At 47.0% G+C, this 24,054-nt stretch overlaps 1 protein-coding gene and 1 long non-coding RNA gene across 7 annotated transcripts in view; both read left to right on the forward strand.

Annotated features, from left to right (window-relative positions):
* LOC142047690 (uncharacterized) overlaps nt 1-24,054 on the forward strand; it is a 459,131-nt gene that overhangs the window by 405,041 nt on the left and 30,036 nt on the right. The gene's annotated exons all lie outside the window — the stretch shown is intronic.
* LOC116822721 (butyrophilin subfamily 1 member A1-like) overlaps nt 1-24,054 on the forward strand; it is a 68,802-nt gene that overhangs the window by 15,488 nt on the left and 29,260 nt on the right. For 5 of the 6 annotated variants that reach the window (XM_032776788.2, XM_075071998.1, XM_075071999.1 and 2 more), the window contains exons 2-4: nt 5,733-5,831; nt 6,868-6,978; nt 15,085-15,432. In XM_032776788.2, coding sequence (XP_032632679.1) covers nt 6,879-6,978; nt 15,085-15,432 — 448 coding nt within the window. In that variant the 5' untranslated portion in view covers nt 5,733-5,831; nt 6,868-6,878. The remainder of the gene's footprint in view (nt 1-5,732; nt 5,832-6,867; nt 6,979-15,084; nt 15,433-24,054) is intronic. The other variant, XM_075072000.1, reaches the window with a different exon arrangement.

Consider the following 24,054-nt stretch of genomic DNA (forward strand, 5'->3'; position numbering starts at 1 on the left):
AGGTGGTGAAGGACTGGAGTGCGTTACCTAGGTAGGTGGTGGAATCTCCTTCCTTAGAGGTTTTTAAGGTCAGACTTGACAAAGCCCTGGCTGGGATGTTTTAGTTGGGAATTGGTCCTGCTTTGAGCAGGGGGTTGGATTCGATGACCTACCGAGGTCTGTTCCAACCCTGATATTCTATGATTCAGAGAAGGTGCTGTGCGATCTCCAACTTGCTTTCACTTTTGGGAGGGCTCATCTTTTACGCCCTGGGGCCTCCTGGGGCATCTCTTTCAGAGACCCTTAGCTTGGTATTTTAGTCCAGGCCGGCTGACTGGCTTCTTCAGCATCCCCAAACCACATTTGCTCCAGGATCACAAAGGTAGACTGTTGGGTTTCACTGGGCAACCAAGCTTTGCCAATGTAATTTTCAGTCCTGTAACTTGTACTGCCTTTGGTTTACCTTTGTTTTTATTTATTTATTTATTTATTTTACAGTTAGCTGGGGCTGAAAGCAGTTTTTTCTTTGTACTTGGCATGGTCTGTGTTGATTCTTGAGCAACTCTTTATTTTTGGGCCAAGCTGAATTTTTAAATTAACCCCTCTTTTTTTTTGTTGCTTTTAGCTTTACCTTACGTAGGGATATAAAGAAGCTGAGGGAGTTAATAAAATGGTTTGGGTAGGGAGACATCCGCATGCTATAGACAAATTGCTCCCACTGTGTGTCAGAGGCTTTTGGTGATGTAAGGGTTCCTCTGAGGTATGTGAGTTCATTTAAATCAAAGGTACCATCTAGTGGGAATTGTTTAAATGGATTATCATGCATGCAAAAATTCCCATTCTTTAAATATTTGCAGGTTTGGGGACCATAATGTACATACATGTAATATGCTGGGCTACCCTTAGGGCTGAGAGGGAATGTTTAGACTGTTCCTCACCCATTTCCAATCGCACAGGGAGGGCATCCTGTCCACTAGCAGCTCATAAACAAAGGGTCTCACGCCACAGGATACTCAGACGGGAAAGGTGAATGAGGATTGCCATGACCCTCCTACACCTCCCTTTAGCAAAGAATCATAGAATATCAGGGTTGGAAGGGACCTCAGGAGGTCATCTAGTCCAACCCCCTGCTCAAAGCAGGACCAATTCCCAACTAAATCATCCCAGCCAGGGCTTTGTCAAGTCTGTATCCTATCCATACCCTTCAGCGTATCTACCACTCCTCCCAGTTTAGTGTCATCTGCAAACTTGCTGAGAGTGCAGTCCGTGCCACCCTCCAGATCATTAATGAAGATATTGAACAAAACCGGCCCCACTTGCTGCCCCCCTGTGCCTCCCCTGAGTGTGCCCCGGCCCCCCTTTGCTGCTCCCATGCACCTCCCTGGGTCCCAGAGCAGAGCGTTTGGCTCTCCCTGTCCCCTGCAGCTCCATACTGCCTGCCTGCATTAACTGCCACCACAGGGTCCTAGTGCCCCCATCCACTATTTCCAGGGCAGGCTGCCCTTCCCCTTAGGACCCTTTCATTTTACGGTGGGACCCTCCACCAGTACAGCCACCCCGCTGCCCACAGTCACTGCTCTTGTCCCACGCTGGGCAAGGGGCAGTCTCAGTGAGGCTACAGTGAGGGGCAGGGGAGGAGGCGCACATGTGATGGCAGCCCCCACCCCCCGGCATGGCACCCACTACAGGGGAGGCGAGGGGGATTCCTGGACCTGAGAGGGACCCTAGGAGCACGTGCAGTGACAGTGGGGGGGTGAGTGTGCTGCCGGGGGGGGGAGGGAGAAAGGGGTCCCTACCCCAGAGCTCGCTACTGCCAGTAGGGAGAGGGCTGGGGGGAGTCCTTCTCTCTGGCTCCAGCCCCAGGGCAGCCTGCCTGCACCCCAAATTCATTCCCAGCCCTGCCCCACCCCAGAGCCCACACCCCCAGCCAGAGCCCTCATCCCCCTGCACCCTAACCCTCTGCCTCAGCCCCAAGTCCCCTCCCACACCCCAAACCCCTCATCCCGAGCCACATCTCAAATCCACTCCAGCCTCACCCCACAGCCCTCACCCCTGCACCCCCTCCCTCCACACCCCCTCTTATCCCCAAACTCCCTCCCAGAACCTGCACCTCCTCCCTCCACACTCCCTCCCATCCCTAAACTCCCTCCCAGAGCCTGCACCCTGCACCCCTCCTGCACCCCAGTCCCCTACCCCAGCCCAGGGCCTGCACCCCAGACCTCCTCCCCCACCCAAACTCCCTCCCAGAACTTTGGACAGGTGGGGGGTGGAGTTTGGGGGGGGCAGAGTTTGGGCAGGGGCAGAGTTTGGGCACCACCAAAATTTTGACAAACCTGCCACCGCTGCCGGCAAGAGCTGATGCACCATATTTGGGTGGACCGGCTTCCTAAGCCAGCAATTTAAAGGGCTGGAGCCCAGGGCCCTTTAAATTGCCGCCAGAGCCCTAGGGTAGCAGCTGCGGGGCTCGGGTGGTGATTTAAAGGGCCCAGGGCTCCTGCCGTTGCTACCACCCCAGACTCTTTAAAAATCGCCGCTGGAGCCCCACTGCCGCTACCCCAGGGCTCCGGGGACAATTTAAAGGGCCCGGGCCCTTTAAATAGCCCCTGGAGCCTGCTGGAGCCCTGAGGTGGCAGCGGTAGGGCTCTAGTGGCTATTGAAAGGGTTCGGGGCTCCCGCTGCCTCTACCACCCTGGGCCCTTTAAATAGCCACTGGAGCCATCCCGCCGCTACCCCAGGCCTCCACCAGCAGGGCTCCGGAGATGATTTAAAGGGCCCTGGAGGTTGGCAGCAGCCAGAGCCCCGAGCTCTGCTGCTGGAGCCTTGGGGCTCCATTGGCAGTTTAAAGGGCCCTGGACTCTAGCTGCTGCTACCACAGTGCAGCCCCGGGCCCTTTAAATCACCCCCTTTAAATCGCCGCCGAACCTCAGGACTCCCAGCCACCTCTGCAGCTGGGAGCTCAGGGGTGATTTAAAGGGCTTGGGGCTCCCAGCTGCTGGTACCACAGCCCTGCCCCGAGTCCTTTAAATCCTGATTTAAAGGGCCTGGGGATTTAAAGGCTCCGCCTCTTCTGGTGGAGGCCATGCCCCTCCTCAGGTTTCCAGAGTACCAGCAAGTCCTTTAAGTTACTTTCACCTTCGAACCTGAGGGTGTCACCAAAACTCCTTTGTCTGGACTGAACACACCTGTGTTCTTTTCTGAGGGCGTTACCACAACCCTCCAGCACCGGTGCATACCAAATGCATTTCCCTTATACATTAACTTTGTTGGGGGCACCCAAACAATAGTCCCCAATACTGCATATAATTACCTTATTGAGGGTGGCAAACTAAGTCCTCAATACTACTTCAAACTAACCTTATTGGGGGTGGCAAAACAGTTCCCCAGTACCGCTCTGCATCTATCTTGCTGCACAGTTAATAAGTTTGGATGATGTAAGCCCAACAGGGACAAACAGCCCAACGGACAGTCCTCCTCTGATTTCAAAAGGTCTTTTACCTCTATTGTCATGCCATGGGGTTCGAAGGGGAATGATTCGCAGCAGCTGCCATTGTCTCAGTAGGCACTGCCATCCCAGATGAGCCCCCAAATTGTTGGAGAAAAACAGAGTTTTCACTTTCTTTTTGTGTGCAGCAAAGTCAGATACTTTATTATTTTTAGCAATTGTCTGGAGGGAGAGAGCTAAACAGGTCTTTTCCGGACAAACAATTACAGCAAGCATTTGTACTTTTTGTTACAAACAATGTGCAACAGCTGCATTTGGTTTATACATAAGTTATTTTGATTTTTTTTACCAGTTTAAGCTATAGTTTACATAACATACTTATTTAACTTAAGGTTGCAACACCTTCTTACACAGTTTTATTTCACTTGCCTTACACAATCCTTGCTTTTACAAATTTTGCGTTAGTAGGATTACAGCTTGGCCTGACAATTGCTCACAAAGGGAACTGTTTGCATTGAAATTCTCTTCAAATCCCTGTCAGTTCTTTCTCTAGTTTCACAGGGGAGATTTGAATTGGAGGTCTCCCATACCCATGATATATGCCCTAACTATGGGGCTAAACACTGTGAAGGAAATGAGCTGCCCCCTCCCCCACAATTGCTTTGTGTGAAGCTAGGCAGCCTCTCAGCATGCCTCCCAGATCAGGTCTTTCCCCAGGTTATGGATTGTTTTGGAAGTTAGCCCGGAGACAGGCATCTGGAAACCTCGAGGGAGGTAGCAGTACACATGAATGGAGGCAAAAACTTAGGTACCTGGGGAATTTGTGCTACAAAAACTTAGGTGCTGAGCAGCCAAGTGAGTTAAGACACCTACAGGGTGGGCAGCATCCAAGCAGCGGTTTCATGGGTCACAGCAGTGCCTAAAAATGGGATTCAGGCACCCAAGTAACTTTGTGAATACCACCCTGTATCCTTATCCTCAGATGCCAACAAATATCATTCTCCCCTTTCTGATAGAGGCAGTTACTGAGGACCTGAGATATTACCGGACGTCAGTCCTAGCAGAATTAGGAAGAGAACACAGATCTCTCCTGGGGTAGACCCAAGTCACTCCCACTTTAGCCACACCACCTTTTGGAATGAGTGTGCTAAATCTATGTGCTTAGCTATGCTGTCTGTACAACGACTTGCTTCTGCCCAACCATGTGAATGAGGCAAGAGGCTGCAGGAAGAGCCAAACATTGGGCAAGTCTTGTAAACCAGAATGTTCAGAGGATTAGAGTAATGGGGGGAGGTTTGGTGCTGTGTCAGTGATGGGGGATGTGGGGCAGCCCCTGAACCTCTGCTGTTGAGGGTAGGGGGAAGCAGAGGGGCTAGACAGCCATAAGGAAATGGGGTTTATGTTTGTTTTTCATGCTATAAAGCAGCAAAAAAGATGTTTTTAAAACTTTGATGAACCCTCTTTTCCAGGTTGTTATAATTCAGCAACCACTTGTCCAATTCACATCAAATTTGGTAGAAAGAGTTTACCTCAGCCCCAGACCTAATGTTCCAGTTTTGAGGCTGATAGGATCTTCCTGTAGTTTATAGATATAGGGTCAGAAACCGGGGTTATAAAGGAAACGATTATAGTCTTAACTATGGAGTGACTACCATCACTCCATCCTATTGGGGCGGAGCAGCCTCTTCCACAGTGGGAATGACTCTGCTCAAATGAGGATGTGCGTGATGCTAAACCTGCTGGGTTTAAGAGAATAAGCACATTCTTGTGTGCAGATTTCCATAAGGCTCTTTAATTTCGTATCACCATCTAAATGACATATGCCCAGGGTTTAACTGATTGCAATATTTGGGGTTGGGAAGGAATTTTCCTCCAGGGCAGATTGGGAGAGGCCCTGGAGGTTTTTCACCTTCCTCTGCAGCATGGGGCACGGGTCACTTGCAGGAGGATTCTCTGCAGCTTGGAGGTCTTCAAACCACAATTTGAGGACTTCAATAACTCAGACATAGATTAGGGGTTTGTTATTGAAGTGGATGGGTGAGATTCTGTGGCCTGCATTGTGAAGGAGGTCAGACTAGATTATCATAATGGTCCCTCTGATCTTAAAGTCTATGAGTCTATAATGGTGGCTTTCTGCTCTACAATTTCACTTGCATCTTTAACCTTGCTACATGCAGGAGAAAAGAATAAATTCTGCTGCTGTTTAAAAAGCATGATCACAAAATTGCACAAGGACAGACGATACCGAACTGATTCTCTTTTCCTAAATAATTTTTGCTTTATGCCGTAACTTGAATTCTTTCATTGTAAGGCACCTCCTGGACTAAGGGTCCATTTCACTGACTGTACAAAAGCTGGAAATGTCCCACTGATCCTGTAACTCCTGAGAAGTTTCTCCTGGGCTCATGAGGTAGGTGGTAGGAAGTTCTCATCCTTAAATTTGTTTTTAAAATGCTCATTTTTCTACTTGAAAGGGTGCATTTAGATGATCTGTATTTATCCAAATGACACAGTCCCAGAAATTGCAATGCCCTTTCTCACTGTGAGGGTTCACACCCCTCATTGCAGGACAACAAGACCTAGTGGCCAAAGTCCATAGAATTGCCCCTAACAGCACTGTAGGGCCTTGCCACAGGCTCAGCAGCGGGGTTCTACCGAAACACGCTGAGGCTTACCAGGGGCCAGGTACCAGTCCATCACTCCCCCCGGGTTGCTTCCTACTGAGTCAAGCATTGGGGCTCCCACAAGTCTCCAGGTTCTCTGGGTCCATTGCCTCCTCGGGCTCCTCAGTCTGCTCCTGCAGCAGGGCTTCATGTTGGCCAGGGGAAGCTTCAGGCCCCAGAAAGTTCAAGGGCAGCGGCTGGTCCTCCACAGGAGCTTCCCAGGTAGGTCGTTCTCCTATGGCCACCAGTCCAGACTGAGCTGAATTCCCTCTTTTTATACTCCCAGAACACTTGGAGCATTCCCAGTACGATCAGGGAGGGATTTCCTTCATCAGAGCTACTGGTCTGATGCTGCTGGGGCTAGTGCAGGATGGGGCTGCCTCATCACACTCACACTGCAATATAAGAATAGACACAAAATATGTTAAGGGTTTTTTTCCCCCTTTCTTGGGATGCAGGCTTCTGTAATTTTACAATCAGACTGTTACTCTTCAAAAGTGATCTTTGTGATATTTTTCAGTGAATTTTGCAAATGCTACTATTAAGGCTTTTGCCCAGAATATTGGACAGTAATTTGAGATGGTGAACGGGGAAGCCCAAGTTTTGCTTTGTCTTGTAACATGTCTTATGACAAAAACAGTGGCAAACACGCACATTTTGATGCAATTATTGACTAGCACATGTCCTAGGATTCATATTGTGCTCAATGAATTTTGCCCAAAGTACAGCACGTTGCTCACTTGGAATTTGTTTTTTCTTTTCCTTTCTGATGTCTGGATCAAGTTACAATCAAGATGAGGATTTCCTTCCACTCCCACTGTGCAATGGGCAACCTCTGTCTGTGCAGTTACATCATTTTCTTTTTTACACTTCATGTTCCTACACTGGAATCAGGTAGGAAGCCTCTTGTCACAGAGTGTGTTCTACTGTTTCTTAACAGTTTTAATACCATTGATCTTTTATTATTTTGAAACAATTCATAATAAGAGCATTTTATGTAAATTTGAGAAATAAAATCCTTTTTTTGGAGGGAAGGCAGGGGAAAGATATTGATTTTTCTCCCTTTTTACTCCCCTTGGTCTCAGTGTAACCTGTACTCAGTGTCAAGTATCAGAGGGGTAGCCGTGTTAGTCTGGATCTGTAAAAGCAGCAGAAAATGCTGTGGCACCTTATAGACTAACAGACGTTTTGGAGCATGAGCTTTCGTGGGTGAATACCCACTTTGTCAGACGCATGTAGTGGAAATTTCCAGGGACAGGTATATATATGCTAGCAAGCAAGCTAGAGATAACGAGGTTAGTTTAAAAGCAGCAGAAAAATGCTGTGGCAATATATAGACATACAAGCGTTTTTGGAGCATGAGCTTTTCGTGGTGATACCCACTTTGTCAGACGCAGTATGGAAATTTCAGGGACAGGTATATATATTGCTAGCAAGCAAGCTAGAGAATAACGAGGGTTAGTTCATCAATGAGGAGGATGAAGGCCTGTTCTAGCAGTTGAGGTGTGAAAACCAGGGAGGAAGGAACTGGTTTCTTAATTGGGCAAGCCCATTCACAGTCTTTGCTTTAGTCCTGCAGCTGATGGTGTCAAATTTGCAGATGAATCTGAAGCCAGCAGTTTCTCTTGAAGTCTGGTCCTGAACCGTTTTTTTTGCTGGCAGGATGGCCACCTTAAGTCTGCTGTAGTGCAGCAGGAGGTCTGATATGTGCTCTGCCACTACAGGTTTTTTGTCTATATTGCCATTCCTAATATCTGATTTGTGTCCATTCTATGCTCTTTCCGTAGAGACTGTCCAGTTTGGCGATGTACATAGCAGAGGGGCATTGCTGCATATGATGGCGTATATTAATTGGTGAGCGTGCAGGTGAATGAAGCCAGTGATGGGTGGCTGAATTGCGTTAGGTCCTGCGATGGTGTCGCTGGTGTAGATATGTGGGCAGAGCTGGGCAATCGAGGTTTTTGTTGGCACTGGATTGGTTCCTCGACTAGAGTTACTATGGTACGGTGTGCAGTTGCTGTGAGAATACGCTTCAGGTTGGGCCAGGTTGTCTGTGGCAAGGATTGGTCCGCACGCAAGACCTGTGAAAGTGTGGGAATTCATTTGTCGCAGGAGGTCTTGTAGATCCCTGATGAATGCGTTGGAGGGGTTTAGCGGGGGCTGTATGTGATGGCCAGTGGAGCTCCTGTTAGTCTTTCTTTCTTGGGTTTTGTCTTGCGGTAGGAGGTTTTTGGGTAACGTCCTGGCTCTGTTGATCTATTATCCTAATTTCTCGTGCGGGATATGTAGTGTTTTAGAATGCTTGGTGGAGTTTTGTAGGTGTTGTGGTAGCATCTGCTCTAACCCCTGCAGAAACAGAGACCAACACCTAAAAATCTCACCAAGCATTCTCAACAACCAATCCCCGCAAGGGAAATAAGGAAACAGATCAACAGAGCCAGACGTGTACCCCAAAGGCCTCCTGACGCAAGACAAACCCAAGAAAGAAACTCAACAGGACTCCACTGGCATACCATACAGCCCCCAGGAAACCCCTCCAACGCATCACGTGATCTAGCAACCCATCCTGGAAATTGATCCCACACTTTCACAGGTCTTGGGGTGGCAGGCCAATCCTTGCCAAGACAGCCTGCCAACCTGAAACGTATTCTCAACCAGCAACTGCACACCGCACCATAGTAACTCTAGCTCAGGAACCAATCCATGCAACAAACCTGATGCAACCTGCCACATATCTACACCAGCGACACCATCTGCAGGACCTAAACCAGATCAGCCACGCCAACTCACTGTTCATTCACCTGCACGTCCCGAAATGTAATATACGCCATCATATCCAACCGCCACAACCCCACACCAACCCCCACCAACCCCGCATGCCCTCTGCTATGTCACATCGGCCAAACTGGACCAGTCCTCGGAAAACAATAAATGGACAAAATTCAGAATATTAGGAATGGCAATCATCACAAAACCTGTAGGAGAGCACTTCAACCTCCCTGGCTGCACTATAGCAGCACCTTAAAGGTGGCCCATCCCTGCAGCAAAAAAACTTCACGGACAGACTTCAAAGAAACTGCTGAGCTTCAGTTCATCTGCAAATTGACACCATCAGCTGCAGGAACTAAACAAAGACTGTGAATGGCTTGCCAATTTACAGAACCAGTTCCTGCTCCTTGGTTTTCACACCTAACTGCTAGAACAGGGCCTCATCCTCCCTGACTGAACTAACCTCGTTATCGCTAGCTTGCTTGCTAGCATATATATACCTGCCCCTGGAAATTTCCACTACATGCGTCTGACAAAGTGGGTATTCACCCACGAAAGCTCACGCTCCAAAACTTCTGTTAGTCTATAAGGTGCCACAGGATTCTCTGCTGCTGTACTCAGTGGACTTTTACATCACGTTTCACCTTAAACTTTCTTCCTGCCTCATCTTAAACTTCTGCAACTTTGTCTATCACTATTCAATATTTTCATTAATGGCTTGGATAACGGACTGGAGAGTATCCTGATAAAATTTGCAGATGACACCAATTTGGGAGAGGTTGCTAGCACTTTGGAAGACAGGATTAGAATTCCAAATGACCTGCACAAATTGGAGAATTGGTCCAAAATGAACAGAATGTAATTCAATAAAGACAAGTGCAAAGCACTTCACTAAGGAAGGAAAAATCAAGTGCACAGCTACAAAATGGTGAATAAATGACTAGGTGGTAATGCTAGTAAAGGATTGGGGGCTGAAAAGGATCTGGGTTTATGGTGGATCATCGACTGAATATGAGTAAGGCTATGAATCAGCCATGGAGGTCACAGCTTCCATGATTTTATAAGACCTCCATGAATTCCTGAAAATTATGATTCAGCTCATGTACAGCTAAGCCTTCAGCCCCGGAAAGTGGACCTCAGGCTCCAGCCCCACATGGCGGGGCTTGGGCTTACATGATTTATTGTTTATTGCTCATGTCCTGCCCGTGACTTTTATTAAAAATACCTGTATCAAAATCTTAATCTTAAATATGAGTCAACAATGTGATGGAGATGCAAAAAAAGGCTAATATCAGTCTTGGGTGTATCAGCAGGAGTGTTGCATGTAAGACACAGGAGGTAATTGTTCTGCTTTGCTTGGCACTGGTGAGGGCTCAGCCTGAGTACTGTGTCCAGTTCTGGGTGCCACATTGGAAAGAGTCCAGAGGAGAGCAACAAAAATGATACATGGTTTAGAAACCCTTACCTGTGAGGAAAGGTTAAAAAAACTGGGCATTTTTCATCATGATAAAAGAAGACTGAGGGGGACGTGATAGTCTTCAAATATGTTAAGTTCTGTTATAAAAGGACTGTGATAAATTTTTCTCGATATCCAAGGTAGGTGTGACATACCAGGATACCATCCAGACCAATGACTAGCAGTGTGACCCCTGCCCTGTAACCTGGGGTGCTGTTACAATGCTTTGCTGCTGTAGCCTCCAACCTGGACTGCTCACAAACAGCCTTCAGCATGTAGGTCACTCCCAGCTATGTCTGCGTGTGCAGACTTAAAGGTTGGCTCTTACTAGCCTTAAAGATTGCCACAAGGTGACCCCAACACACTCCCAGTCCCAGATTTTCCTTCAGATATGTATGTCCTAAAATATTGTTTGTTATTCCTTAAAGAGAATAATATACACACAACTTGTTACTCCACATAGAGTTACCCAGACACTTCAACTCAATCGCACTAGGTTAGATAACACAAGAAAAGAAGTTTATTAACTACAAAGAGATAGCTCTTAATTGAGTATAATTACTGAGGCATAAAGGTCAGAAATGGTTACAAGAAAAATAAAGAGAAAGCACTTAGCAGTGCCTATTTTATCAAACTACATTAGATTCAAAGCAAAGTTTTTCTATCACATGCTTTCGGCAGTCTTAATGACCAAACTCTTCAGGTCAGGACCCATTCCCTAGAGTCTACTGGCTGCTTCCTTTGCCTTTTCAGATGTAGAGAATGTGATGGGCAGGGAGAGAGATAGGGGTCTCTTGGGGTGTCTGCCCCTCCCCCACTTTGAGATGTATTTCCAGCTAGGAGCAAAGCAACAGGCAGTCTAATGAAGAAAGGAAACTCCCCAATGTTTCTTTGCTAAGATATAGATTTTTGTCCCGCCCCCTTTCCTTGGTCCATCAGCCTTGTTTTCTCCTGACTGAGGCATCAGCTTTCTCTTTGTCTCTGAGGAACTGGCTTAGTCACTCCCCAGACTTACCTGGAAGTTCTGATTTCAGCTTATGTTTATAACATCACATGTATTGCTCCCACATGTATTTTGCCATGATATTGATCAGCAAATTATGAGTCTTTAAATGATACCTCACAAGGCATACCCTGCGCCAAGATTATTACAATAGTGTGCAGGGTTTAAATACAGGGATGTATTCCGTTAGAGCAGGACAAGAAGTAATAGTCTCAATCTTCAGCAACGGTGATTTAGGTTATGTATTAGGAAAAACATCCCAGCCAGGGTTTTGTCAAGCCTGACCTTAAAAACCTCTAAGGAAGGAGATTCCACCACCCCGCTAGGTAACCCATTCCAGTGCTTCACCATTCTCTGAGTGAAAAAGTTTTTCCTAATATCCAACCTAAACCTCCCCCCAAGTTTTCTTCCCCAAAGTGATTTTGACCAAAATAGACTGTTTTATCCATTCTGTCACTTCTAATTTCTTTACAATCTCATTAATATTGATGCAACTCACCCACCTTTGCCTTTATTTCTGTCTTTCCTGAACAGCACCTGCACTCCAGTCATGACTACTATTCCATCATGTTTCTGTTATCCCTATATCATCTGGTTTCACTTCCTGCCCTGGTAGTTCTAGTTCCTCTGTTTCGTTACACAGGCTCCTTGCATTGGTGTACAAACATTTTAACTGTTGCTGCTTCGCTTCACTCAGATTCTTCACCTGATTGAGTACAGTTATTTTACTTACAGTATTGCCTACCTGACTATTAGCTTCCTTGGTATTGGCACTATCTTTCCTCTTACTGTACATTCTCCTACCTACTGCTCTTCCTTTCTCCATTGGTGTATTCTCTCTTGATTTTCTTCCTGGTCAATATTAGGATAAGGTGTGGGGATTACTTGAGCATCTCCCAGCTGTCTACCCCCAAGTTCCTAGTTTAAAGCTCTGTTAATCAGTTGTGCCATCTTCCATCCCAGAAATCTATTTTCCTCCCTGCTCAGGTGGAGTCCATCCCATGAGAACAGTCCTCTATCTGTGAATGTCTCTCAGTCATGAAATATGACAAAGCCTTTCTTATAGCACCACTGCCTGAGGCATCTGTTGATCATCATAATCTTGTCTTGCCTTCCCTCTTCTCTAGGGACAGGTAGAATCTCACTGAAGAACATCTGAGTCTCTATTTCTTTAAGCATCTTCCCTAGCTTGGCATAGTCTCCTTTGATGCGTTCCAGTGAGAATCTAGCTGTGTCATTTGTTCCCATATGAAGGACAATCAGTGAATTCTTTCCTGCTCCCATTAGAATCCTCTTCAGCCTGAGATCCACATACTCTATCTTAGCTCCTGGCAGACAGCATACCCTTCTATTCTCTGGATCAGCTTTGGTGACAGACTGTTGAGTGAATCTTTAATGGCCCATAGATGGGCAGATGTTACTAGCACAAGTAGAAATTCAGAAAACAATATGCTTAATGCATAGTAATTTATCTGAGAAAGAATCACACAAGCAGTAAAAGTTACATAATGCACATCTCCTTAATAAGCTTCAATTCCCCAAGCATAAACTCTCAATAACTATGTTGGCCTTACACAGTATGTTGATTAGCAAACAAAGCAGGTATAGCTACTGATTCTAGATGGAGACTTCTTTTCTTCTGTCTTTGGTCTGTCAAATGTCCCCTGGAAGCAGGGTCTTGGTTACTCCGAGGCCCTCTGGTTCAAAAGTCCCACAAAAGTCTCTTAAAGTAGCATCTTGGTTACCATGTGGCCTTCTGTCTCACAGCATCATGAACCTCTTCAGATGTTAATTGAGGAACTAACTTAACTAATTTACTTTGCTTAGCATTTATAACTTGTTCTCAAAGGAGTCACATGTCCCAGAAATATGCCCTGTGGTTTTCTCTAATTAATATTTTAGAAGGAACTGCAAAATAGGCACAGGCCAATCAATTTCTACCCTCTCATCAATCATTCATTTAAGCTTTTGGCATGATGCCATCCAAAAAAGGGTCATTTTGACCCTGGGTCAGCCTGTACCAAGCCCACTGATTGCATGATTTTATGTCTTCTTTACTTTGGTGAGCTGGTTTCCCCGGCTGATATATTCCGAAGTTTGATGTTGAAACATAATTGCAGCTAGAACTTTTATTAACTATCTAAGTACAATTACAGCACTTCCAGTACATTTTCAACACCATCTTTATAATGCTACGCGAATGCGGCTCCCAGAATCCTCTAGCAAATTCAGATATACCAAGCCATACCAAACTCATGCTTGCCATATTTATTCATATCAGTCACAGAATTTTCTAATAATTTAGCACCGTCTCAACTCAGGCCTGTCTGTCCTTCTTAGTAGGGAGTCCCCAATCACATAGACCTACCTTTTCCTGGTGTTGGTGTGATTTTCCAGCCTTCATCCTGTTCCTTCTGGCTGCAATTCCTCTTGTCTTTTGTTCTCCCTTGCAATCTTAGCACTTCTTAGGAATGTGTATTTTTGCAATATTGAAGGACACAAATCCACACCATGTAGAGGTCAAGCATAGGCGTTTATTATACACAGCGCTTGTGGAATGTCACCTGGCTTATTAGGCTCAGAGACACTGTCAATTAACTGATTACAATAGAATATATAGATTTTTCATGGGTGGGGAAAGTGATGGAGTAGGCAGTTCCACACCCTGGGATAGGTTTTGCAGCAAGACAAGATAGCACATTAGCCAATGGTTAAAAGGTTACATAATATCTCTGCCCATGGTCTCAAGTTAGCAAGTTATCATTTAATTAATACTTTGATAAAATGTTATTAGTATAAAATATATATGTTGAATTCTGATTTGAGGTCCATAGGAATGGAGCAACTCCTTTGATTGTCCAACAGGTACATTCCTAGGGGTTAAAGCAAAAAAACAGTGAAAGTTTATAGCAATAAAGATTGTCCCCTTGATGTCATAAGGCAGGCACTGGTCCCTGGGAAAGGAGGTGGAAGGATGCCATATCTTATACTGACGTGCCAACTTTTCATAAACTCAAGGTTGGATCTGTGGGAAGAACGTTCCCTACAGAAGAGAATGACACAATAGGAACAGGAATCCTTTGTTCAATTTGCAATTCTGAATAAGACACAATTATTTAGTTCTTAGCTCCAACACCTGGCAATTTGCTGACCAGGCCTATTTTAGCAAAACCAAGATTATCTGTTTTCCCCAGCTTTCTCTTAGCTAATCACAATTTGCTAGGCCTCTGGTCTCTTGACCAAACTCTGGACTTTGGGTCTGAGAAGGAGCTGGCACAATCCATATACCAGGTTGTTATATAAAATGCACGTGGATTTTAACCCTTCAAATATTAGCCCTGTTCTCACCAGATTCTGTGAGCAGGTCCTGCCTCATACCAGGCCTCTGATACAAGGGCTTATGTCTCAGGCTCTCTTCCTACTACAGGTTCCAGTCTAGCAAACAGTTTTCCACAGGTTAATTGTTCTGGTTGTAGGCATTAGCCAGCTCACAAAATTTAGAGACAGAGCTCACTCATTTTTTAATCCTCTCTGGATTGGTCTTGACTAGGAAAAGTGTCTGAGTTTAGTGCAGGGTCAGCTAACACATGCTAGCTAAGCCTGTCCTAACTTGACCCCTTTTCCAGTGCACATACAGAGAGACCCTGTTAGCTCAGTTTTAGCTGGTCAAGTTGCAGTTGAGGTGGTTGTGAGAGATCAGCATGTATTACTTATGAAAGCAATCCAGCTCCCCTCTGGTCTAACTTTGTGTGTGTCTTGGTTCCTTTAACAGTGAATTTCAAGGTGATTGGACCTGATCATCCCATCACAGTCTCTGCAGGGGAAGATGCCCTGTTACCCTGTCACCTCTCCCCCAGCATGAATGCTCAGGAGATGGAGGTGCGCTGGTTCCACTCCAAGGCCTCTGAACTTGTCCATCTGTATCAGCATGGAAAAGATCAGACTGAGCTGCAAATATCAAAATATCGGGACAGAACAGAGCTGCTGAAGGACGGTATTGTGGATGGAAGAGTTGCTCTGCATATACGCAACATCACCCCCTCTGACCAAGGACAGTTTATCTGTTTCTTCCGATCACCCAGCTTTTATGGGGAAGCCACTCTGGAACTGAAGGTGACAGGTCAGTAACTTGGCTGCTAATCTGAGTTCCCAGAAGAAGAAGAATTTATTTTGAGATGTAACTTAATGTGTCTCATTTTCATGCCAGTGTCCAGAATTCCCTTCTATCTGTCTAGCAGAGAAAGGTGTATACACACTAATAACTGGAAGTTGAAGCTAGAGAAATTCAGACTGGAAATAAGGCATAATTTTTTAATAGTGAGAGTAATTAACCACTGGAACAATTTACCAAGAGTTGTGGTGGATTCTCCATCCCTTTTAAAATCAAGATTGGCTGTTTTTCTAAAAAACCTGCTCTCAGAATCATTTAGGGGGCAGTTCTCTGTCCTGTGTTATGCAGGAGATCGGACCAGATGATCACAGTGGTCCCTTCTGGCCTTGGAATCTATAAATCTGTGAATGAACCTATCAAAGCTTTTTAAAAGATTAGTAAAATATATACAATAATTTATATGTATAAAAAAAACTGTCAGGGACAGTACTTGGTCCTGCTAGTGAAGGCAGCGGACTGGACTCAATGACCTTTCAAGGTCCCTTCCAGTTCTATGAGATAGGTATATCGCCATATATTAGATCTTTAATCTTTGAGACAACAGCAAGAGGAGATAAAAAGGTGAATAAAATACTTTAAAATAAGCTGTTTCTTTCTGCACAACTTCTGAGGGCATGTGTAGGAGTAGGATGCCTGATACTCACTGCTTATCCAGTGCATCACAAGAGAACATAAGAACATAAGAGCGGCTGTACCGGGTCAGACCAAAGGTCCATCTAGCCCAGTATCTGTCTACCGACAGTGGCCAATGCCAGGTGCTCCAGAGAGAGTGAAGCTAACAGGCAATGATCAAGTGCTCTCTCCTGCCATCCATCTCTATCCTCTGATGAACAGAGGCTAGGGACACCATTCTTACTCTCCTGGGCTAATAGCCATCTTATGGACTTAGCCACCATGATTTATCCAGTTCCCTTAAACATTATAAGTCTCGCCTCCACCACTCCTCAAGGTAAGGTGTCAATTACTGGAGCTGGTGAAAAGAACTCTTTATTTTTTAAACCTGCCTACCTATTAATTCATTTGTGACACTCGTTCTTGTATTATGGAAGAAGTAAAAACTTTCCTATCCACTTCATCGTCCACATCACTCATGATTTCATATACCTCTTCATATCCGCCCTTAGGCTCCTCTCTGTTCCAAGCTGAAGAGCCTAGCTCTTAATCTTTCCTCATAGGGACCCTCTTCAAACCCCTAATCATTTTTAGTTGCCCTTTTCTGAACCCTTTCTAGTGCTCAGAATATTTTTTTGAGACTGAAAACCACATCTGAACAGTATTCGAGAATGGCATACCAGGATATATAAGGCAAGTAAGATATTAACATCTATCCTATCCCTTTTAATGAGTCCTAACATCTTTTTCTTTTGACCACTCTGCACACCTGCGTGGACATCTTCAGAGAACACCATGAAGACGCCAAGATCTTTCTGACTCGTTGTAGCTACATTACCCCCACATATTGTATGTATATTGCGTTATTTTCCAATTGTGCATACTACATTTATCCACAGTAAATTCATGTGCCATATTTGTTTGCCAATCCCTTAGTTTGTGGGATCTTTGAAAGTTCTTCACAATCTGCTTTGGTCTTAACTTCTGAGTAGTTAGTATCACTGCAAAACTGCCACCACCCGTTACTCCCTTCTTCAGATCATGTTATGAAAATAATTGAAAGAATTGGCCAGGGACTGACCCTGGGGAACACCAACTATTACCCTTCCATTCTGAGAAATTACAGATCCCTACCTTCTTTGGTTCCTGTCTTTTCAGGCAGTTCCCAGTCATGAAAGACCTTCCCTTTATCCGCATGACGCTAATTTACATACAGAGCTTGTGTGAGGACCTGTCAAGGCTTTCTCGGAATCAATACAACACTCGTCCGCTGGATATCCCTTGTCCATGGTGTTTGTTGACCCCCTTCAATAGAACTAATAGATTAGGCAAGACACAATTTCCCTTTACAGAAACCATGTCGACTAGCTCAACAGTTTAGGTTTTCTATGTTATGGCAATTTATCTTAACTATAATGTTTCAACAACTAATTTGCGCCAGATTACCTACGTTAGACTACGGTCTGTTAATGTGCCGGGATCACCTCTAAGCCCTTTTAAATATGGCATACTAGCTAACTTCCAGCATTGGGTACCGAAGCTGATTTAGAGGACGTTATCAAACCGTAGTTAAATAGTTCCACAACTTCATATTGAGTTCTTCAGAACTCTTGGGTAAGCCATCGGTCCCGGTGACTGTTAATGGAGTTTATCACATTAATTCCAAAACCTCCTAGTGATACTTCAATCTGTTGACAGTTCCAATTTGTCACCAGAAAAGCCAGTTCAGGTTTGGGAATCTGCCCCTAACATTCTTCACCGTGAAGACCGGAGCAAAGAACCATTAGTTTTCTCTGCATGACTATCGCGTGTTAAGCCTACCTTTTGTAATTGTGATCGTCAAGGGGTCTCCAGCATGTTTAGCAGGCTTCCTGCTTCGATGACTTAAAAAACATTTTGTTATTACCTTGAGTTTTGGCTAGCCCTTCGTCAATTCCTCTTTTGCTTTTCTATAACAACCTTGCACTAAAGCTGCAGTGTTGGCTACTTTTCTATACTTGCCTATCACTATGATTTTGACTCACTTGTAAAGAAGTCTTTATCTCTCGCTGCTTCCTTTACACGGTGTAAGCCACGTGGCCTTTTTGCGTTCTTTTTAACTGGTTCTAATTGTGGGGTAACATGAAGTTGGCCTTGTGACGAGGGAAGCCGGGCTCAACCCCCCTGTGGAGCGAGGGGAGCCACACGGTCTCTGTCCGTTCTCACGGTCTTGCCCTCAGTCCGAACGTCCTTCGGGGACGTTGGTCTCGTAAGAAGGGACTGGCACAGAAAAGTCAGTGTGCCCCCACTGGGTACAGCCGGCGCACACAAACACAGTACTAGGCCTGCCCTTGGGCAGGCAGAGCAGAGACAAGGTGTCCAAGGGCCAGCCTTGGATCGGGCGGGGACTCAAACAAGTACACTAGGCTCTGGCCCTTTGGCTGGCAAGCAACCCACAAACAAGTCCAAGGGGCTCTGCCCTTTGCGGGCAGGGCAACAAAACGAACAGTCAGGCCGCGCTGGGCGGTGCAGGGCAAACAAAAAAACAGTCAGGCCTGCCTTGGGGCGGGGCAGGGCAACAAATGAACAGCAGGGGCGCTGGCCCTTTGGGCGGGCAGGGCAACAAATCGAACAGTCAGGGCCGCGGCCTTGCGGACGGGGCAGGCAACAAACGAACAGTCAAGGGCTCTGGCCCGTGTGGCGGGGCACGGGCAACAAACACATCAGGGGCTCTGCCCTTTGGGCGGCAGGGCAACAAACAAACAGTCAGGGGCTCTGGCCCTTTGGGCGGGGCAGGGCAACACAAACTGGCTGCTTGGGGAAGAGGCAAAAAACAGTCGGGGCTCTGGCCTCTTGGGGCGGGCAGGGCAACAAACGAACAGTCAGGGGGCTCTGGCCCTTTGGGGCGGGCAGGGCAACAAGACAGTCAGGGGGCTGCCCTTTGGGCGGGGCAGGGCAACACATAGGTTAGGGGGGCTCTGGACCCTTTGGGGCAGGGCAGAGCAACAACACACCGGTAGCGCTTGGGACGCAGGGGTAGGGGGATATGCCACCTGGCACGGTGGAGGGGAACGCAGGCCACCCACTCCTTCGTGCCACCCGGGGCCTGTAAGCGCTGTTGCCGCTAGTGGCCAGTCAGGGGATCCAGCCGATAAACACACTGACGAGGACGGGGCGGGAGATCTCAACCGAACACACTGACAGCACGTATGGGATCGCTGAACCAACACACACATCATCGGCTCGGGACTTCTGCGGCTTGACCCTGTGGTCAGCCGCACCGGGCTATACTTTTCCATCCCCGCTTTCGCTCCATACCTGATCCGCGGGTCTGTCGACCTCATGGGCTCTCCAGTCCGGGGCAGTAGGCATCGTCGGGTTACTGCCTGGGTAGCTGGGCCAGGTCCGTCCAAGAAAGTTGCCTCCAAGCCGTGAGTTGGGCTGGGCAGCGCGGGAGTTCCGCAGCGCAGCGTTGTGTGTGCTGCGAGTCGGTTCCGGCAAGGCCTGGTCCTGCTCGGAGCTCAGCAGCCTTCTCCAGCCGCGAAGGGATCGAGTCGGCATGGTCTGTCTCCGCCGGTGGCTGAGCTTCCAACTGAAGGCCGGCGGCCCGCCTATAGAACTTCCGGGTCGCGCCTGACCCTTGAGGGGCAGGCTTTCCGCCCGGAGTTCCGCCCGGGAAGCAGCGACAGGGCTCACCCTTCGCTATGGAGGGAGGCACACGCCTCGCTAAAGCGCTCTATCGGTTTCTCTAAAAGGCCCATGCACTTGCCAGGGATTTCACTGTAGTCACTGTACTTTAACTTTTGTTTAACTACCCCCTCATTTTGCAATGTCCCTCTTTTGAAATTAAAGCCCGTGTCGTGGGCTGTTGAGGTGTTCGTCCCACCACAGGATGTTGAATTTAGGTAATATGGTCACTGTTCCAAGCGGTCCTGCATAGTTACCGTCGTGGAACACTCCGGCGCTCACCTCAGATAAATCTAGAGTTGCTCCCCTTGTGGTTCCGGTAACCAGGCGCTCCATGAAGTCAGTCCTTTAAACTATCGAGGAAATTTCATCTCTGCATTTCGTCCTGAAGTGAAATGTTCCCAGTCAATATGGGGATAATTGAAATCCCCCACTATTATTGGGTTCTTAATTTTGATAGCCTCTCTAATTTCCCTTAGGAGGGAAATTTCCCTTAGAGGAGTGAGGCTCAGTAGTATCAACCATCAGTAAGGCTATGTTTTAGTCACAGATATTTTTATTAAAAGTCATGGACAGGACACAGGCAGTAAACAAAAATTCACAGGCCCCTGACTTGTCCGTGACTTTTACTGAAAATATCTCTGACTAAAACTGGCAAAGGACTCGGGAACACCGCGGGTGTTGGAAGGAAGAATGTAGTCTGGAGAAGTGCAGTGGGTGCTGGGGAAGGGGGCTAAGCTCAGGGAAGTGCCACGGGTTCTGAGGGGGGTGCAGCCTGGGAAGGCACCGTGGTGCTGGGGATGGAGGTACGGGTGCTCAGGGGTGAGTCACAGCACCAGTCTTACACTACGCTCGGATATATCTGTGGATACGACAAATGGTTGGTTGAAGTCCGTGGCCCTCAGTACAGGGTCAGACATAAGGGCTGCCTTAAGCTGGTTAAAGGCTTTCTGACACTTCTTAGTCCACTGAACTGCATTTGGCTGTTTTTTCCTGGTCAGTGGGGTGGCAATTTGGCTGTAGTGTGGTACAAATCATCTGTAATACCCGGCCAAGCCCAGGAAGGTTTGGACCTGCTTTTTTTACTTAGGAACAGGCCAATTTTGGATAGCATTTATCTTAGCCTGTAGGGGGTTGATAGTACCTTGACCCACCTGGTGTCCAAGGTACATTACCCTGTTTAGGCCTATTTGACACTTTTTTGGTCTTAACGGTTAATCCTGACTCCCTTATGCCCTGGAAGACAGCTTGGAGGTGTTCCAGGCGTTCTGCCCATGAATCTGAGAATATAGCCACATTGTCAAGGCAAGTGACTGCAAATTCCTCAAATCCAGCCAGAAGGTTATCTACCAGTCTCTGGAAGATGGTGGGTGCATTTTGCAGTCCAAAAGGAAGCATATTACATTCAGACAGCCCCACATGGATGATTGAAGGCTGACTTTTCCTTGTCTGGGTCATCTAGCAGCACTTACCAGTACTCCTTAGTTAAGTCTAAGGTGGAGATGAACTGGGCATGTCCCAGGTTCTCCAGTAGCTCATCTGTGCATGACATTGGATAGTTTTCTGGGCAAGTTACAGCATTTAGCTTATGGTAGTCTGCACAAAAGCGAATTTTCCCGTCCGGTTTGGGAACCAGAACCACTGGAGAAGCCCATGCACTCTTAGAGGGGCGGATTACACCCATCTGTAACATGTCCTTGAACTCCCTTTCTATTACTCTTTTGGCTTGAGGAGACATCCAGTAGGGTTGGGCTCTAATTGGGCGAGCATCACCTGTGTCAATGGAGTGCTACGCCTATTCTGTCCATGCTGGGGTCACTGAAAACATTGGCGCAAAGCTGGTACACAACTCCTGGATTTGTTGTCGCTGCTTACGCCCAAGGGTCATGGAAAGACTCACCTCTTTCACTCCACCGTTGCTTTTTTCTTCAAAGTATACTCCTTCAGGCCACTCAGTATTGTCTCTCTCCTGGGCGGTAAACTGGAGAACCTTGATTTCTCAGGAATAAAAGGGCTTTAGAGAATTAACATGGTATACTTTAGGTTTTAGGGTAGGGTCTGGGAATGCTATGATGTAATTAACAGCTCCCAGATGTTCTCGGACCATAAATGGACACTCCCACGATGGTTCTATTTTATTGGCCTGGAGCGCTTTCAGTACCATGACTTGGTCACCTACTTTGAAGGAACACTCTCAGGCATGTTTACCATACCAGGTCTTTTGCTCTTGTTGAGCATTTTGTAGATTTTCTCGAGCAAGGGCTAGAGAGTCTTTGAGGGTGTATTGCAGCTTGGTTACAAAGTCCAAAATGTTAGTTCCTGGAGAAGATGTAACCCCCCCCCATTGCTGCTTCACCAACTGTAATGGCCCCTTAACTTCATGGCCATAAACGAGTTCAAAGGGTGAAAATCCCAAATTGGGATGTAGTACAGCCCTGTAGGCAAAGAGCAACTGCTGCAACACTAAGTCCTAATAATTGGAGTGTTCATTCACAAATTTATGTATCATGGCCTCCAAAGTCCATTAAACTTCTCCACTAGGCCATTTGTTTGATGGTGGTAAGGTGTGGCCACCAAGTGGTTCACCCCATGAGCTTCCCAAAGACGTTTCATGGTCCCTGCCAGGAAGTTAGTTCCCGAATCTGTAAGGATGTCAGAGGGCCAACCTACCCTGGCAAAAATGTCTGCAAATGCCTGGCACACACTGCTAGCCCTGGTGTTGCTTAGAGCTACTGCTTCCGGCCATCGGGTAGCAAAATCCATGAAAGTCAGTATGTACAGCTTTCCTCTGGGTGTCTTCTTAGGGAAAGGACCCAGAATATCCTCAGCTACTCGTTTAAATGGAACCTTAGTTATGAGGAGAGGTGCCTTGACCTGGTCTTGGAATTTTCCCACCCTCTGGCACAACTCATAAGACCAGACATAGGTAAAAATGTCCTTGCCCATTCCCTCTCAGTGGAATGACTTCCCCAAATGTTCCTTGGTCCTGTTCACCCCAGCATGGCCACTAGGGTGATCATGGGCTAAGCTCAAGAGCTTTCCCCATACTTAGTTGGAACTACCAACTGTCTCTGAGGATGCCAGTCCTCCTTATGACCACCAGAAAGAGTCTCCTTGTATAAGAGTCCTCCTTCTATAACAAACCTGGACCTGTTAGAAGATCTGAGAGGCAGTGGGTCACTCCGTGCTGCCGTCCAAGCTCCCTTGAGTCTCTCATCCACTTCCTGCTCTGCCTGGAACTGCTCCCTTGATGCTGGAGACATTAGTTCCTCACTGGGTTGTGGACTTTGCCTTGGTCCCGCTGGAAGCGATGCAGGTGATGGAGTTGTTTCCGTTAACTGTGAACTGCTCTCTGCTGGTGTACTAGGTGGTATTTCAGGCTCCGGTTGAGCCTCTTGTGCTGGTTTAGCTGCTGCTGCAGGTGCAGACTCTGTGGTGCCCTTTGATGTTGGCTCCCTTGACTCTGGTTGGGTAGCAAGCACAGGTTCTGGTGCTTACTGCTCCGCCAGTTCTGATTCTTGGGATAGTTCTGGCTGGGTTCCAGGAACTGGATCTACAACTGCTGCTATAGACTCTGGTTTGGAGCTTGGTTCCACCACCTCTGGCTGCGTTCCTGTAGGAGGCTCAGGAATGGAGTTAGGTCTGGAGGCCTGTTTAGCCTGGCTGCGGGTGACCATCCCCACCCTTTTTGTTAGACTACATGGTTGGCTAAAGTCTTCTCCCAGCAGCATGGGAATGGGATAATCATCACAGAGTACAAAAGTCCATATGTACTGGACAGGCAACCTTGTACTGGACAGGCAACTTGGCTGTAGGCAAGTTAAAAGAGTTGGCCTTAAAGAATTGCACCGTCACTTGGGCCTCTGGATCAATGAATTTGGGGTCCACCAGGGACTGGTGGATACCTGACACTTGTGCAACAGTGTCTCTTCATGCAGTAATCTTCTTCCCACCCGCACTGACAGTTTCCCTTTGCTCTGGGGATATTTGCAAGGCATCTGGGCCTGAAGGCTGTCAGTGGGCCTCAAGGGTGATGAGTTGCAGTCGACTGGTGCTCTTGGGCACTTGGTCTTCACAGCCCCAGCTCATTACATTTAAAGCATCTCCCAGCTAACTGTGGGCTGGGGCGAGGTGAGAGGTTGGAGAGTGGGGTGGTTGGACTGTGCGAGAGGGCATCTGGGGTTTCCCTGCTGTGTGGAGGGACTTGTGTTGGGATGACCTCGATGGTGGGGTGGTGTCTTGGGTTGCCCCTTCTGGTATCCACTCCAACTACTACTAGCTTTCTTCTTCTCC

Source organism: Chelonoidis abingdonii, chromosome 13, assembly GCF_003597395.2.
Source record: "Chelonoidis abingdonii isolate Lonesome George chromosome 13, CheloAbing_2.0, whole genome shotgun sequence".
Taxonomy (NCBI): Eukaryota; Metazoa; Chordata; order Testudines; family Testudinidae; genus Chelonoidis; species Chelonoidis abingdonii.